This window comes from Oncorhynchus masou, chromosome 24 (genome assembly GCF_036934945.1).
Source record: "Oncorhynchus masou masou isolate Uvic2021 chromosome 24, UVic_Omas_1.1, whole genome shotgun sequence".
NCBI lineage: Eukaryota > Metazoa > Chordata > Actinopteri > Salmoniformes > Salmonidae > Oncorhynchus > Oncorhynchus masou.
The window spans coordinates 112879762-112897890 of NC_088235.1; the positions used below are offsets into that span (position 1 = coordinate 112879762).

At 43.6% G+C, this 18129-nt stretch overlaps 1 protein-coding gene across 1 annotated transcript in view; it reads right to left on the reverse strand.

Annotated features, from left to right (window-relative positions):
- dtymk (deoxythymidylate kinase (thymidylate kinase)) overlaps window positions 1-9369 on the reverse strand; it is a 13622-nt gene extending 4253 nt beyond the window's left edge. The window contains exons 1-3 of the mRNA XM_064936185.1: window positions 9137-9369; window positions 8788-8896; window positions 2064-2154 (exon numbers count right to left, since the gene is read on the reverse strand). Of these exons, the coding sequence (XP_064792257.1) occupies window positions 2064-2154; window positions 8788-8896; window positions 9137-9266 (330 nt within the window). The 5' untranslated portion in view covers window positions 9267-9369. The remainder of the gene's footprint in view (window positions 1-2063; window positions 2155-8787; window positions 8897-9136) is intronic.
- Window positions 9370-18129: the final 8760 nt, after the last annotated feature.

Consider the following 18129-nt stretch of genomic DNA (forward strand, 5'->3'; position numbering starts at 1 on the left):
AAGCAACCTGGAGGACCATAGAGGGCACCTGCTGTTCTCTGCCAACCGATGGGAACTCGTGTAATACTCTAATATACAGAGGCATTGATCATTAAATAAGAACAAGTAATTAGAGACATGTGTCACACGGAAGATCCCCTTATAATCCACCTCTGCAGCTTCCATTTCAATATAAATGGTTATAAAGCACAAGACCGTATACAGCGTAAAGTTACAGCATATTACATAAAGTAGTGCCTCTTTCTTTCCCGCAAGACACAACTGTCTGTCTCTCGACGACTGTGTGGCTTCAATGGGAGGTTGTGAAACTACAAGATTATAATACTGTTATTGTATCAAACGGTTGTTTTATGCAACAGAATCGAGGGTTCTCAGAACTCTATTGTGTCTGTGTGAACTGAGAGCAGATTCTGAGATTTAACACGGACAGCAGATGTACGATTCCTTAGGTGATGTGACCTGGCTGGCAACAGATGTACGATTCCTTAGGTGATGTGACCTGGCTGGCAACAGATGTACGATTCCTTAGGTGATGTGACCTGGCTGGCAACAGATGTACGATTCCTTAGGTGATGTGACCTGGCTGGCAACAGATGTACGATTCCTTAGGTGATGTGACCTGGCTGGCAGCAGATGTACGATTCCTTAGGTGATGTGACCTGGCTGGCAACAGATGTACGATTCCTTAGGTGATGTGACCTGGCTGGCAACAGATGTACGATTCCTTAGGTGATGTGACCTGGCTGGCAACAGATGTACGATTCCTTAGGTGATGTGACCTGGCTGGCAGCAGATGTACGATTCCTTAGGTGATGTGACCTGGCTGGCAAACTACTGGGGGTGTGACAGCAAGCCTGCTAGGATTTTGAGGTGGTCCAACTGCTTTGCAGTGCTAGAGGCGTCACTACGGACCAGGGTTCAATAGGTTCTCCACTGAAGGCCTAGGTCCAATAGGTTTGCCACTGCAGGTCTAGGTTCAATAGGTTCTCCACTGAAGGCCTAGGTCCAATAGGTTTGCCACTGCAGGTCTAGGTTCAATAGGTTCTCCACTGAAGGCCTAGGTCCAATAGGTTTGCCACTGCAGGTCTAGGTTCAATAGGTTCTCCACTGAAGGCCTAGGTCCAATAGGTTTGCCACTGCAGGTCTAGGTTCAATAGGTTCTCCACTGAAGGCCTAGGTCCAATAGGTTTGCCACCGCAGGTCTAGGTTCAATAGGTTCTCCACTAAAGGCCTAGGTCCAATAGGTTTGCCACTGCAGGTCTAGGTTCAATAGGTTCTCCACTGAAGGCCTAGGTCCAATAGGTTTGCCACCTGCACAAACATGTCTATAATAGATTTAACGACTGTTACAATCTTCCTCAACAACGAGTCAAGCAAATCCAGCCAAAGTTTGAGGCTATTTTTCAATGAAAGTAAAAGAAAGCAGAAACCTCAGGTTTTAATAGGCGATAAGATATATTTCAAGGAAGGAGTGCATATATTTGGCCTGGTGAAGCGCTTCTATGTGCCGACTGATTGGATGCTGATAATGAGTTTGATTTACGCCGCCGGTCTTGGGAAGAAATGTTGAGTCCTCACTGTCCGAGACCAAGTCAAGACAGAGTACAAATGTATTCCAAACGGAGACAAGACCGACACACTCAATGTGTGGACTGGAGTACGACAACACTGCAAGAGGGGGTACTTCAGGCAGAACAAAACGCGATTGGGGTAACCACAGATAGTACATACAGAACAGGCTTTGGTGCTGGTGAGAGCTGTGTGTATTGTTTTAATGAACTCACAGGCTTGGCTCTGGTGAGAGCTGTGTGTATGTCTTAATGAACTCACAGGCTTGGTGCTGGTGAGAGCTGTGTGTATTGTTTTAATGAACTCACAGGCTTGGTGCTGGTGAGAGGTGTGTGTAATGTCTTAATGAACTCACAGGCTTGGCGCTGGTGAGAGGTGTGTGTATGTCTTAATGAACTCACAGGCTTGGCGCTGGTGAGAGCTGTGTGTATGTTTTAATGAACTCACAGGCTTGGAGCTGGTGAGAGGTGTGTGTAATGTCTTAATGAACTCACAGGTTTGGCGCTGGTGAAGGCCACTCCAGAGAAGGCGTATCTATCCACCACCAGACTGATGCCCTGCTGCAACTTCTCCTTCATCAGAGGCCTGGAGGGAAAAGGACCCAGACATACAACCACAGCTAATAACACATCATGTCCTACTCCTTAAGACAGTATGGCAGCTCAACCACATCATGTCCTACTCCTTAAGACAGTATGGCAGCTCAACCACATCATGTCCTACTCCTAAAGACAGTATGGCAGCTCAACCACATCATGTCCTACTCCTTAAGACAGTATGGCAGCTCAACCACATCATGTCCTACTCGTTAAGACAGTATGGCAGCTCAACCACATCATGTCCTACTCCTTAAGACAGTATGGCAGCTCAACCACATCATGTCCTACTCCTAAAGACAGTGTGGCAGCTCAACCACATCATGTCCTACTCCTTAAGACAGTATGGCAGCTCAACCACATCATGTCCTACTCCTAAAGACAGTATGGCAGCTCAACCACATCATGTCCTACTCCTAAAGACAGTATGGCAGCTCAACCACATCATGTCCTACTCCTAAAGACAGTATGGCAGCTCAACCACATCATGTCCTACTCCTAAAGACAGTATGGCAGCTCAACCACATCATGTCCTACTCCTAAAGACAGTATGGCAGCTCAACCACATCATGTCCTACTCCTTAAGACAGTATGGCAGCTCAACCACATCATGTCCTACTCCTAAAGACAGTATGGCAGCTCAACCACATCATGTCCTACTCCTAAAGACAGTATGGCAGCTCAACCACATCATGTCCTACTCTCTAAGACAGTATGGCAGCTCAACCACATCATGTCCTACTCCTTAAGACAGTATGGCAGCTCAACCACATCATGTCCTACTCCTTAAGACAGTATGGCAGCTCAACCACATCATGTCCTACTCCCTAAGACAGTATGGCAGCTCAACCACATCATGTCCTACTCCTTAAGACAGTATGGCAGCTCAACCACATCATGTCCTACTCCTTAAGACAGTATGGCAGCTCAACCACATCATGTCCTACTCCTAAAGACAGTATGGCAGCTCAACCACATCATGTCCTACTCCTTAAGACAGTATGGCAGCTCAACCACATCATGTCCTACTCCTTAAGACAGTATGGCAGCTCAACCACATCCTGTCCTACTCCTTAAGACAGTATGGCAGCTCAACCACATCATGTCCTACTCCTTAAGACAGTATGGCAGCTCAACCACATCATGTCCTACTCGTTAAGACAGTATGGCAGCTCAACCACATCATGTCCTACTCCTTAAGACAGTATGGCAGCTCAACCACATCATGTCCTACTCTCTAAGACAGTATGGCAGCTCAACCACATCATGTCCTACTCCTTAAGACAGTATGGCAGCTCAACCACATCATGTCCTACTCCTTAAGACAGTATGGCAGCTCAACCACATCATGTCCTACTCGTTAAGACAGTATGGCAGCTCAACCACATCATGTCCTACTCCTTAAGACAGTATGGCAGCTCAACCACATCATGTCCTACTCCTTAAGACAGTATGGCAGCTCAACCACATCATGTCCTACTCCTAAAGACAGTATGGCAGCTCAACCACATCATGTCCTACTCCTTAAGACAGTATGGCAGCTCAACCACATCATGTCCTACTCCTTAAGACAGTATGGCAGCTCAACCACATCATGTCCTACTCCTTAAGACAGTGTGGCAGCTCAACCACATCATGTCCTACTCCTTAAGACAGTATGGCAGCTCAACCACATCATGTCCTACTCCCTAAGACAGTATGGCAGCTCAACCACATCATGTCCTACTCCTAAAGACAGTATGGCAGCTCAACCACATCATGTCCTACTCCTAAAGACAGTATGGCAGCTCAACCACATCTAATAACACACCATCTAAATGTTTTTGCCATTTTAACCCTTGGGCAGGCCACCTATACCTTTTTTCCCCCAGTTCTCCTAAATCCAAGCTGTAAAAAAAAAGGTTGTTGTTTTTTAAGATAAATATATATTTGAATTTTTTTTTCGGGATGGAAAAAAACTCTTCCATTGTAAACTTAAAAATGACAAACTAAATATAAATTATGTAGAAAAGATAATGAACCTATACAGTACCTTATGTATAAATACCCCTCGTCTTATTTCACATTGTTGTTACAGACAGAATTCAAAATGGATTAAAAAAACAATAATTCTCACCCACCTACACACAATACCCTATGACAAGGTGAAAACACGTTTTAACATATTTTTGTTGCTAATTTATTGAAAATTAAATCTCTCATTTACATAATTATTCACACCCGAGTTAATATGTTTAGAATCACCTTTGGCTGCGATTACAGCTGTGAGTCTTTCTGGGTAAATCTCTAAGAGTGATTACAGCTGTGAGTCTTTCTGGGTAAATCTAAGACCTTTACACACCATGGATGTAAAATATTGGCCCATTATTATATTCAAAATTCTTCAAGCTCAGTTTGGTTGTTGATCATTGCTAGACAGCCATTTAAGTATTGCCATAGTTTGGACTTAAATCTATTTTTGAAAATCTAACTCAGCTACTCAGGAACATTCACGGTCTTCTTGATGAGCAACTCCGGTGTAGATTTTGGCCTTGTGTTTTCGGTTATTGTCTTGCTAAAAAGTGAATTCATCTCCCAGAGTCTAGTAGAAAGCAGATTGAAACAGTTCTTTTCTCTAGGGTTTTGCCTGTGCTTAGCTCCATTCCATTGATTTTTTTTTATCCTGAAAAACTCCCCAGTCCTTAATGATTACAAGCACACCCATAACATGATGCAGCCACCACTATGCTTGAAGATATGTAGAGCGGTACTCAGTAATGTGTTGTATTGGATTTGCCCCAAACATAACACTTTGTATTCAGGACTCACAGGCTTTGCAGTATTCATTGAGCGCCCTGTTGCAAACTGGATGCATGTTTTGGAATATTTTTTATTCTCTCCAGGCTTCCTTCTTTTCACTGTCAATTAGGTTAGTATTGTGGAGTAACTACAATGTTGAGCCATCTTCAGTGTTCTCCTATCACAGCCATTAAAACTCTGATTTCATGGTGAAATCCCTGAGCGGTAAACTGAGTTAGCCAGGACGCCTGTATCTTTGCACACAGAGTCCATGCAACCATTTTTACTCCTGAAATTATTTAGGCTTGCCATAAAAAGGGATTAAATACATTTCATTTTTAATTAAAATTAAATTAAAATTCATAAAAAGTGTTCATCCATTTTAAATTCAGGCCGTAACACAACATCACGTGGGAAAAAGTCAAGGGGTTTGAATCATTTCTGTAGGCACTGATAGATATATCTATTTTTTTTTAAATAATATAACCTCTATAAATAAAAAATTTACCAAGCTAAAATAAAAGTCAGTTTGGAGGAAACAACTGGTGGGAAAAGGTGCATATTTTCTTGATGCAGATTTTTTATTTTGCATGAAAATGTGTCGCCAATTGTATACTAACCTCGCTACTCAGAAAGACTAGAACATTCCAAAAAACAATGAATTAGAGAGTACATTATTAGTACTCTTTACTAGTACATTAATAGTATTATGTTGACTGAAAAGAAAACAGCATGAGCCATAGCAGAATGCAGGAAATTGGAATTAAAACGGCTAAATTCTTTCTGAGCTCAATGGCAGAATATACAGCTCCTTCGGAAAGTATTCAGACCCCTTGACATTGTCAACATTTTGTTACGTTACAGCCTTATTCTAAAAATGGATTCAAAAAATAAATACAACTACACACAATACCCCCATAATGACAAAGCAAAAACAGGTTAAGAAAATGTAGCTAATTTATTAAGTGGTTAACCCACTGTTCCTAGGCCGTCATTGAAAATAAGAATTTGTTCTTAACTGACCTGCCTAGTTAAATAAAGGTAAAAAAAAAAAATTCAGTAAGACATATTTTATATTAGTATTCAGACCCTTGAAAGGGACTTGAAATTGAACTCAGGTGCATCCTGTTTCCATCGATCATCCTTGAAATTTGATTTGAAATGTTCCTACAACTTGGAGTCTATCTGTGGTAGATTCAATTGATTGGACATGACTTGGAAGGCACACACCTGTCTATATAAGGTCCCACAGTTGACAGTGCATGTCAGAGCAAAAAACAAGCCATGAGGTCAAAGGAATTGTCCCTAGAGCTCCGAGACAGGATTGTATCGAGGCACAGATCTGGGGAAGGGTAGCAAAGATTTCTGCAGCATTGAAGGTCCCCAAGAACTCAGTGGCCTCCATCATTCTTAAATGGAAGAAGTTTGGAACCACCAAGTGTTTTCTTAGAGCTGACCGCCAGGCCAAACTGAGCAATCGGGGGAGAAGGGCCTTGGTCAGGGAGGTGAGCAAGAAAGTGATGATCAGTCTGAAAGAGAACCTTCCAGAAGGACAACCATCTCTGCAGCACTCCACCAATCAGGCCTTTATGGTAGAGTGGCCAGACAGAAACCACTCCTCAGTAAAAGGCACGACAGCCCGCTTGGAGTTTGCCAAAAGGCACCTAAAAACAGAGCAGTACAGAGTACAGAGAGCTCCTTGATGAAAACCTGCCCCAGAGCGCTCAGGACCTCAGACTGGGGTGAAGGTTCACCTTCCAACAGGACAACAACCTGACAGAGCTTGAGGGGATCTGCAGAAAAGAGTGGGAGAAACTCCCCAAATACACCAAGCTTGTAGGGCCATACCCAAGAAGAATCAAGGTTGTAATCGTTGCCAAAGGTGCTTCAGCAAAGTACTGAGTAAATACTTATGTAAACGTCATGCAGGTAGCCTAGTGGTTAGAGTGTAGAGGCGGCAGGGTAGCCTAGTGGTTAGAGTGTAGAGGCGGCAGGGGAGCCTAGTGGTTAGTGTTGGACTGGATCGAATCCCCGAGCAGATTATGTAAAAATCTGCCCCTGAACAAGGCAGTTAACCCACTGTTCCCCGGGCGCCGTAGATGCTGATTTAAGGCAGCCCCCTCCGCACCTCTCTGATTCAGAGGGGTTGGGTTAAATGAGGATAATTTTTTATTTAACTAGGCAAGTCAGTTAAGAACAAATTCTTATTTACAATGACGGCCTACCAAAAGGCAAAAGGCCTCCTGCTGGGACGGGGGCTGGGATTAAAAATAACAAATATATATAAATATAGGACAAAACACATATCACGACGAGACAACACAACACTACATAAAGAGAGACCTAAGACAACAACATAAGGCAGCTACACATGACAACACAGTATGCTAGCAACACAACATGGTAGCAGCACAAAACATGGTACAAACATTATTGGACACTTGACAACAGCACAAAGAGCAAGAAGGTAGAGACAACAATACATCACGCAAAGCAGCAACAACTGTCAGTAATTGTCCATGATTGAGGCTTTGAATGAAGAGATTGAGATAAATCTGTCCAGTTTGAGTGTTTGTTGCAGCTCGTTCCAGTCACGAGCTGCAGCGAATTGAAAAGACGAGCGATCCCGGGATGTGTGTGCTTTGGGGACCTTTAACAGAATGTGACTGGCAGAACGGGTGTTGTATGTGGGGGATGAGGGCTGCAGTAGATATCTCAGATAAGGGAGAGTGAGGCCTAAGAGGGTTTTCTAAATGAGCATCAACCAGTGGGTCTTGTGACGGGTACACAGAGATGACCAGTTTACAGAGGAGTATAGAGTGCAGTGATGTGTCCAATAAGGAGCATTGGTGGCAAATCTAATGGCCGAATGGTAAAGGACATCTAGCAGCTCGAGAGCACCCTTACCTGCAGATCTAGTAACGTCTCCGTAATCTAGCATGAATCAGCATGGTCATCTGAATCTGGGTTAGTTTGGCAGCTGGGGTGAAAGAAGAGTGATTACAATAGAGGAAACCAAGTCTAGATTTAAATTTAGCCTGCAGATTTGATATGTGGAAGACCCATTTCAGTTGAAGGCATTCAGTTGTACAATTGGTATCCCCCTTTCCTTATTTCAGTTTTTTTTTATACAAATTCTAAAAAGCTGTTTTTGCTTTGTCATTATGGGGTATTGTGTGTATATTGATGAGGAAAATTAACAATTTAATTCATTTTAGAATAAGGCTGTAACAAAATGTTGAAATAGTCAAGGGGTTTGAATACTTTCCAAATGCACTATACCAGTCAAAAGTTGGGACACGCCTACTCATTCATTTGTTTTTCAACCGGACAATGACCCAACCTACCACCAGGCTGTGTAAGGGCTATTTGACCAAGAAGGAGAGTGATAGAGTGCTGCATCAGGTGATCTGGCCTCCACAATCACCCAACCTCAAACCAATTGAGTTGGTTTGGGATGAGTTGGACCGCAGAGTGAAGGAAAAGCAGCCAACAAGTGCTCAGCATATCTGGGAACTCCTTGAAGACTGTTGGAAAAGCATTCTAGGTGAAGCTGGTTGAGAGAATGCCAAGATTGTGTAAAGCTGTCATCAAGGCAAAGGGTGGCTACTTTGACAAATCAAAAATATGTTTTGATCTGTTTAACATTATTTTGGTTACTACATGATTCCATATGCGTTATTTCATAGTTTTGATGTCTTCACTATTATTCTACAATGTAGAAAATAGTAAAAAATAAAGAAAAACCCTTGAATGAGTAGAGGTGTCCAAACTTTTGGCAGGCTCAAATATGCAAGCATGTATCTTATTTAATGATCAATGCCTCTGTATATTAGAGTATTACACGAGTTCCCATCGGTTGGCAGAGAACAGCAGGTGCACTGTATGGTCCTCCAGGTTGCTTTTGTTCTCCAGATAGGAGTTGATCAGCTGGCCGATCTTTGTAGTTCTTTCTGTACAAACAAGAGTAATACAGGAAGAGGATGTAGTCAAAGACGAATTAATTTTGCATCGCCATGTGGACCAAACTCCACCCAGCCGGGGGAACCGGGCAAGGCTAAATTAGTTTGTATAATCCCATATATTTTGGTCTAGGTAAATTTGCAATCAAAGCGGATTCAAACAACACAATTATGAGAAAAATACATTTCATTTTGATGAATTAGCAGCCACGGATAATAAAGTTAATTTACCCGGAAATTTCATCATTTCAGTTGGCCGCCCGCTATCCTGCAGTGCTTGGACTAGCTTGTTACATTGTGTTGTTTTTCCTGCCTTGTCCACTCCTTCGAGCACAATGAGAGCCCCTCTTCGGCAAGTCATTATGAATAGCGATTATGAATAACGGAACTCACAAAACATAAAATTACAGGCGCGTTGTTGACCAGCAACAGGAATTGAGAAGCTTACCCGCGTAGACTATGGAACGCCGTTAGGGTCTTAAAGCACGCGGTCAAAACGCAAACTTTTTAATGCTACTCTGTAAATTAAGTAAACTCAGAAAAAACAGAAACGTCTCTTTTTCGGGACCCTGTCTTTCAAATATAATTTGTAAAAATCCAAATAACTTCACATATCTTGATTGTAAAGGGTTTAAACACTGTTTTCCATGCATGTTCAATGAACCATAAACAATTAATGAACAAGCACCTGTGGAACGGTCATTAAGACACTAACAGCTTACAGAAGGTAGTTAACTAAGGTCACAGTTATGAAAACTTAGGACACTAAAGAGGCCTTGGACTGACTCTGAAAAACACCAAAAGAAAGATGCCCAGGTTCCCTGCTGATCTGCATGAACGTGCCTTAGGCATGCTGCAAGGACCGCATGAGGACCGCAGATGTGGCCAGGGCAATAAACTGCAATGTCCATACCGTGAGACGCCTCAGACAGGGCTACAGGGAGACAGGACGGACAGCTGATCGTCCTCGCAGTGGCAGACCACATGTAACAACACCTGCACAGGATTGGTACATCCAAACATCACACCTACGGGACAGGTACAGGAACGCACAATCCATCCATCAGTGCTCAGACTGTCCGCAATAGGCTGAGAGAGGCTGGACGGAGGGCTTGTCGGCCTGTTGTAAGGCAGATCCTCACCAGACATCACCGGCAAAAATGTTGCCTATGGGCACAAACCCACCGTCGCTGGACCAGACTGGACTGGCAAAAAGTGCTCATCTCTGACGAGTCGCAGTTCTGTCTCACCAGGGGTGATGGTTGGATTCACATTTATCGTTGAAGGAATGAGCGTTATACCGAAGCCTGTACTCTGGAGCGGGATCGATTTGGAGGTGGAGGGTCCGTCATTGTCTGGGGCGGTGTGTCACAACATCATCGGACTGAGCTTGTTGTCATTGCAGGCAATCTGTCCGGGAACTTGCAGGTGCTTTGGTGGAAGAGTGGGGTAACATCTCACAGCAAGAACTGACAAATCTGGTGCGGCCCATGAGGAGGATATGCACTGCAGTACTAATGCAACTAGTGGCCACACCAGATACTGACTGTTACTTTTGATTTTGACCCCCCCCTTTGTTCAGGGACACATTATTCCATTTCTGTTAGTCACATGTCTGTGGAACTTGTTCGATGTATGTCTCAGTTGTTGAATCTTGTTATGTTCATACAAATATTTACACATGTTAAGTTTGCTGAAAATAAACGCAGTTGACAGTGAGAGGACGTTTATTTTTTTTGCTGAGTTTAGAATGTCTGTTCACCCCATTTACCATCCAGAAGGCGAGGTCAGTACATGTCCATCAAAGCCGGGACCAAGAGACTGAAAAACAGCTTCTATCTCAAGGCCATCTGGGATGTCCTCTGGGTAGTGGACTGTTAAACAGCCATCACTAACATGGAGAGGCTGCTGCCAACAAACAGACTCAAATCATTGGCCAATAAAGAAGTGGACTTAATAAAGTCTTCACTAGTTTCTTTAAATAAAGCCATTTTATATCATGTTTACAAACAGTAGCTAGGCTATGTTCAGTAGCTAGGCTATATACAGTAGCAAGGCTATGTTCAGTAGCTAGGCTATATACAGTAGCTAGGCTATATACAGTAGCTAGGCTATGTTCAGTAGCTAGTCTATATACAGTAGCTAGGCTATATACAGTAGCTAGGCTATGTTCAGTAGCTAGGCTATATACAGTAGCTAGGCTATGTTCAGTAGCGAGGCTATATACAGTAGCTAGGTTATGTTCAGTAGCTAGGCTATATACAGTAGCTAGGCTATATACAGTAGCTAGGCTATGTTCAGTAGCTAGGCTATATACAGTAGCTAGGCTATATATCATGTTTACATACCCTACATTACTCATCTCATATGAATATACTGTACTCTATACCATCTACTGCATCTTGCCCCTGCCGCACGGCCATCGCTCATTCATATATTTATATGTACATATTATATTCATCCCTTTACATTTGTCTGTATTTGTGTGTAATATGGTTATACTGAATACCATGTTATATAGCTCTACTGAACACTGAGCTAAATGGTTATATTGAACACTGAGCTAAATGGTTATATTGAACACTGAGCTAAATGGTTATATTGAACACTGAGCTGTATGGCTCAATTGAACACTGAGCTAAATGGTTATATTGAACACTGAGCTGTATGGCTCAATTGAACACTGAGCTAAATGGTTACATTGAACACTGAGCTAAATGGTTATATTGAACACTGAGCTGTATGGCTCAATTGAACACTGAGCTGTATGGCTCAATTGAACACTGAGCTGTATGGCTCAATTGAACACTGAGCTAAATGGTTATATTGAACACTGAGCTAAATGGTTATATTGAACACTGAGCTAAATGGTTATATTGAACACTGAGCTGTATGGCTCAATTGAACACTGAGCTGTATGGCTCTACTGAACACTGAGCTAAATGGTTATATTGAACACTGAGCTGTATGGTTATATTGAACACTGAGCTAAATGGTTATATTGAACACTGAGCTAAATGGTTATATTGAACACTGAGCTGTATGGCTCAATTGAACACTGAGCTGTATGGCTCTACTGAACACTGAGCTAAATGGTTATATTGAACACTGAGCTGTATGGTTATATTGAACACTGAGCTAAATGGTTATATTGAACACTGAGCTAAATGGTTATATTGAACACTGAGCTATATGGTTGGGGCATGGTCTCTGGGATGTCCTCTGAGTGGTGGACCATTCTTGATACACACAGGAAGCAGTTGAGTGTGAAAAACACAAAAGCGTTGCAGTTCTTGATACAAACCGGTGAACCTGAAACCTACTACCATATCCCGTTCACAAGTCTTTTGTCTTGCCTATTCACCCTCTGAATGGCACACATACACAATCAATGTCTCAAGGTTTAAAAATGATCCTATAACCTGTCTGGAGTGGATTTAACAGGTGACATCAATAAGGGATCATAGCTTCACCTGGTCAGTCTATGTCATATAAACTCAGTGTACGTGTAGGTAAAGGTTGAAATGATTGAATGTGCTTTGTGATAAATCAATAAGCCTACAGTAAATAGTAAGGCCCTTGAAACTGACCTTGTCTTTCACAGTATGAGTCCCGTGTTCTCTAGACCTTCATATCTGGAGGAAAGGATTGAGCAGCTATTGGCTTGTACCTATAATTGTTGATCAGTTGGGTAGCATATTAACTAACTACCTATACACTGCTTAAAACGATAATTGTTCAGAATGTGTAGGTGTACGAGTTAAAAAGAAAATAAATAAAATGTTCAATAATTCAATGTGTTGTGTTTTAAAAAATAAAATTATCTGATCATATAAAAATGTGTTGTGTTTATTTAGTTTTATAAATAAAAATGTGATAAACAAACAAATCATATATATATATATTTTACCCTCTTTTTTTCGCAAGGCCAGTTGTGCGTCGCCCCACTGACCTCCCGGTCGCGGCCGGCTGCGACAGAGCCAATGGGCGCGAACCCAGGGTCTCTGGTGGTACAGACTGAGCCAACCGGGAGGCCCCCAAATCACATTTTTTTGCCGAGATGTTTGAGTAACGTTATTGTGTATTCTACGTAATGATGCAATTTTACGGGATGACGTCACAACGTGATCTTGAAACTTTACTCCACAAATCGACCTGCCTCTAGCAACTTCCCTTGAAAATGAGTTGGCAACACTGCCTACATTACTCGTATGAATATACTGTATTCTATACCATCTACTGCATCTTGCCTATGCCGCACGGCCATCGCTCATTCATATATTTACATGTACATATTCTTCACTTTACATTTGTGTATATTAGGTAGTTGTTGTGAATATGTTAGATTACTTGTTAGATATTACTGCACGGTCGGAACTAGAACTAGAAACACACTTGCATTAACACCTGCTACCATGTGTATGTGACCAATACAATTTGATTTGAAACCTTCCCTGGTCGTGGTGGCTCTAATACCATTGCTTCTTCCCCGACACTCGTTCCTTCCAATTTTATCACCGCCTCCAGATAGGAGACACGCTGAACACTCATGACTCTTGCCACCTCATTCTCCTTCACCCTATCAGGGCACTCCTTACCCTTGTCACCTCATTCTCCTTCACCCTATCAAGGCACTCCTTACTCTTGCCACCTCATTCTCCTTCACCCTATCAGGGCACTCCTTACCCTTGTCACCTCATTCTCCTTCAGCCTATCAGGGCACTCCTTACCCTTGTCACCTCATTCTCCTTCACCCTATCAGGGCACTCCTTACCCTTGTCACCTCATTCTCCTTCACTCTATCAGGGCACTCCTTACCCTTGTCACCTCATTCTCCTTCACCCTATCAGGGCACTCCTTACCCTTGCAACCTCATTCTCCTTCACCCTATCAAGGCACTCCTTACCCTTGTCACCTCATTCTCCTTCACCCTATCAGGGCACTCCTTACCATTGTCACCTCATTCTCCTTCACCCTATCAAGGCACTCCTTACCCTTGTCACCTCATTCTCCTTCACCCTATCAGGGCACTCCTTACCCTTGCAACCTCATTCTCCTTCACCCTATCAAGGCACTCCTTACCCTTGTCACCTCATTCTCCTTCACCCTATCAGGGCACTCCTTACCCTTGTCAACTCATTCTCCTTCACCCTATCAAGGCACTCCTTACCCTTGTCAACTCATTCCCCTTCAGCCTATCAGGGCACTCCTTACCCTTGTCACCTCATTCTCCTTCACCCTATCAGGGCACTCCTTACCTTTGTCACCTCATTCTCCTTCACCCTATCAGGGCACTCCTTACCTTTGTCACCTCATTCTCCTTCACCCTATCAGGGCACTCCTTACCCTTGTCACCTCATTCTCCTTCACCCTATCAGGGCACTCCTTACCCTTGTCACCTCATTCTCCTTCACCCTATCAGGGCACTCCTTACCCTTGTCACCTCATTCTCCTTCACCCTATCAGGGCACTCCTTACCCTTGTCACCTCATTCTCCTTCACCCTATCAGGGCACTCCTTACCCTTGCAACCTCATTCTCCTTCACCCTATCAAGGCACTCCTTACCCTTGTCACCTCATTCTCCTTCACCCTATCAGGGCACTCCTTACCCTTGCAACCTCATTCTCCTTCACCCTATCAAGGCACTCCTTACCCTTGTCACCTCATTCTCCTTCACCCTATCAGGGCACTCCTTACCCTTGTCACCTCATTCTCCTTCACCCTATCAGGGCACTCCTTACCCTTGCAACCTCATTCTCCTTCACCCTATCAAGGCACTCCTTACCCTTGTCACCTCATTCTCCTTCACCCTATCAAGGCACTCCTTACCCTTGGAACCTCATTCTCCTTCACCCTATCAAGGCACTCCTTACCCTTGTCACCTCATTCTCCTTCACCCTATCAAGGCACTCCTTACCCTTGTCACCTCATTCTCCTTCACCCTATCAAGGCACTCCTTACCCTTGTCAACTCATTCTCCTTCACCCTATCAGGGCACTCCTTACCCTTGTCACCTCATTCTCTTTCACCCTATCAAGGCACTCCTTACCCTTGTCACCTCATTCTCCTTCACCCTATCAGGGCACTCCTTACCCTTGTCACCTCATTCTCCTTCAGCCTATCAGGGCACTCCTTACCCTTGTCACCTCATTCTCCTTCACCCTATCAGGGCACTCCTTACCCTTGTCACCTCATTCTCCTTCACTCTATCAGGGCACTCCTTACCCTTGTCACCTCATTCTCCTTCACCCTATCAGGGCACTCCTTACCCTTGCAACCTCATTCTCCTTCACCCTATCAAGGCACTCCTTACCCTTGTCACCTCATTCTCCTTCACCCTATCAGGGCACTCCTTACCATTGTCACCTCATTCTCCTTCACCCTATCAAGGCACTCCTTACCCTTGTCACCTCATTCTCCTTCACCCTATCAGGGCACTCCTTACCCTTGCAACCTCATTCTCCTTCACCCTATCAAGGCACTCCTTACCCTTGTCACCTCATTCTCCTTCACCCTATCAGGGCACTCCTTACCCTTGTCAACTCATTCTCCTTCACCCTATCAAGGCACTCCTTACCCTTGTCAACTCATTCCCCTTCAGCCTATCAGGGCACTCCTTACCCTTGTCACCTCATTCTCCTTCACCCTATCAGGGCACTCCTTACCTTTGTCACCTCATTCTCCTTCACCCTATCAGGGCACTCCTTACCTTTGTCACCTCATTCTCCTTCACCCTATCAGGGCACTCCTTACCCTTGTCACCTCATTCTCCTTCACCCTATCAGGGCACTCCTTACCCTTGTCACCTCATTCTCCTTCACCCTATCAGGGCACTCCTTACCCTTGTCACCTCATTCTCCTTCACCCTATCAGGGCACTCCTTACCCTTGTCACCTCATTCTCCTTCACCCTATCAGGGCACTCCTTACCCTTGCAACCTCATTCTCCTTCACCCTATCAAGGCACTCCTTACCCTTGTCACCTCATTCTCCTTCACCCTATCAGGGCACTCCTTACCCTTGCAACCTCATTCTCCTTCACCCTATCAAGGCACTCCTTACCCTTGTCACCTCATTCTCCTTCACCCTATCAGGGCACTCCTTACCCTTGTCACCTCATTCTCCTTCACCCTATCAGGGCACTCCTTACCCTTGCAACCTCATTCTCCTTCACCCTATCAAGGCACTCCTTACCCTTGTCACCTCATTCTCCTTCACCCTATCAAGGCACTCCTTACCCTTGCAACCTCATTCTCCTTCACCCTATCAAGGCACTCCTTACCCTTGTCACCTCATTCTCCTTCACCCTATCAAGGCACTCCTTACCCTTGTCACCTCATTCTCCTTCACCCTATCAAGGCACTCCTTACCCTTGTCAACTCATTCTCCTTCACCCTATCAGGTGCTTGTTCACCTCCACAGTTGCAGCATTTCCCTTCATCTGGAAAATGATATTCTTCCCTTCTGCACCCACTTGAAACATAACCAAATACTTACCATTTATGACACTGAAGGGGATTATGCACAAACGCTCTTACAGGGTATCTCATGAATCCTAACTTTATATGAGAAGGGAGAGAGACTAAATCAAAGAACAGCAGCATGGTTGAAGTGAATGAATTTTCTCCATCCACCACACAAGTCAGTGTGGACAACTTAAACGGACTTCGAGACAGCCATGTTATACCTTGCTCTGATGACAGTACATGTTTTTAGCCTGTCAGAGAAGGTTTACAATGTTGATACAGACTTTGGCCTTGCTCTTATGGCAGTGTTTGAGAACATCTGTCAAGGCCTCCAGCACCATGTCAACACTGGCTTTGTTGCCGTGACACCCCATCAGTCCCACACGCAGCACCTGGGGAAAGAGTCACATGACAGGTCAGTGAGCCAGTTGCACAAAGAAGGTACACTTGCCTATTGGTATCATTCCATCATCATTCCAGCCTGTACAGGTAACTGTCCTTAATGATACCAATAGCCCTGTACAGGTAACTGTCCTTAATGATACCAATAGACCTGTACAGGTAACTGTCCTTAATGATACCAATAGGCCTGTACAGGTAACTGTCCTTAATGATACCAATAGACCTGTACAGGTAACTGTCCTTAATGATACCAATAGGCCTGTACAGGTAACTGTCCTTAATGATACCAATAGACCTGTACAGGTAACTGTCCTTAATGATACCAATAGGCCTGTACAGGTAACTGTCCTTAATGATACCAATAGACCTGTACAGGTAACTGTCCTTAATGATACCAATAGGCCTGTACAGGTAACTGTCCTTAATGATACCAATAGACCTGTACAGGTAACTGTCCTTAATGATACCAATAGACCTGTACAGGTAACTGTCCTTAATGATACCAATAGACCTGTACAGGTAACTGTCCTTAATGATACCAATAGACCTGTACAGGTAACTGTCCTTAATGATACCAATAGGCCTGTACAGGTAACTGTCCTTAATGATACCAATAGACCTGTACAGGTAACTGTCCTTAATGATACCAATAGACCTGTACAGGTAACTGTCCTTAATGATACCAATAGACCTGTACAGGTAACTGTCCTTAATGATACCAATAGACCTGTACAGGTAACTGTCCTTAATGATACCAATAGACCTGTACAGGTAACTGTCCTTAATGATACCAATAGACCTGTACAGGTAACTGTCCTTAATGATACCAATAGACCTGAACAGGTAACTGTCCTTAATGATACCAATAGACCTGTACAGGTAACTGTCCTTAATGATACCAATAGACCTGAACAGGTAACTGTCCATAATGATGCCAATAGACCTGTACAGGTAACTGTCCTTAATGATACCAATAGACCTGTACAGGTAACTGTCCTTAATGATACCAATAGACCTGTACAGGTAACTGTCCTTAATGATACCAATAGACCTGTACAGGTAACTGTCCTTAATGATACCAATAGACCTGTACAGGTAACTGTCCTCAATGATACCAATAGACCTGTACAGGTAACTGTCCTTAATGATACCAATAGACCTGTACAGGTAACTGTCCTTAATGATACCAATAGACCTGTACAGGTAACTGTCCTTAATGATACCAATAGACCTGTACAGGTAACTGTCCTTAATGATACCAATAGACCTGTACAGGTAACTGTCCTTAATGATACCAATAGACCTGTACAGGTAACTGTCCTTAATGATACCAATAGACCTGTACAGGTAACTGTC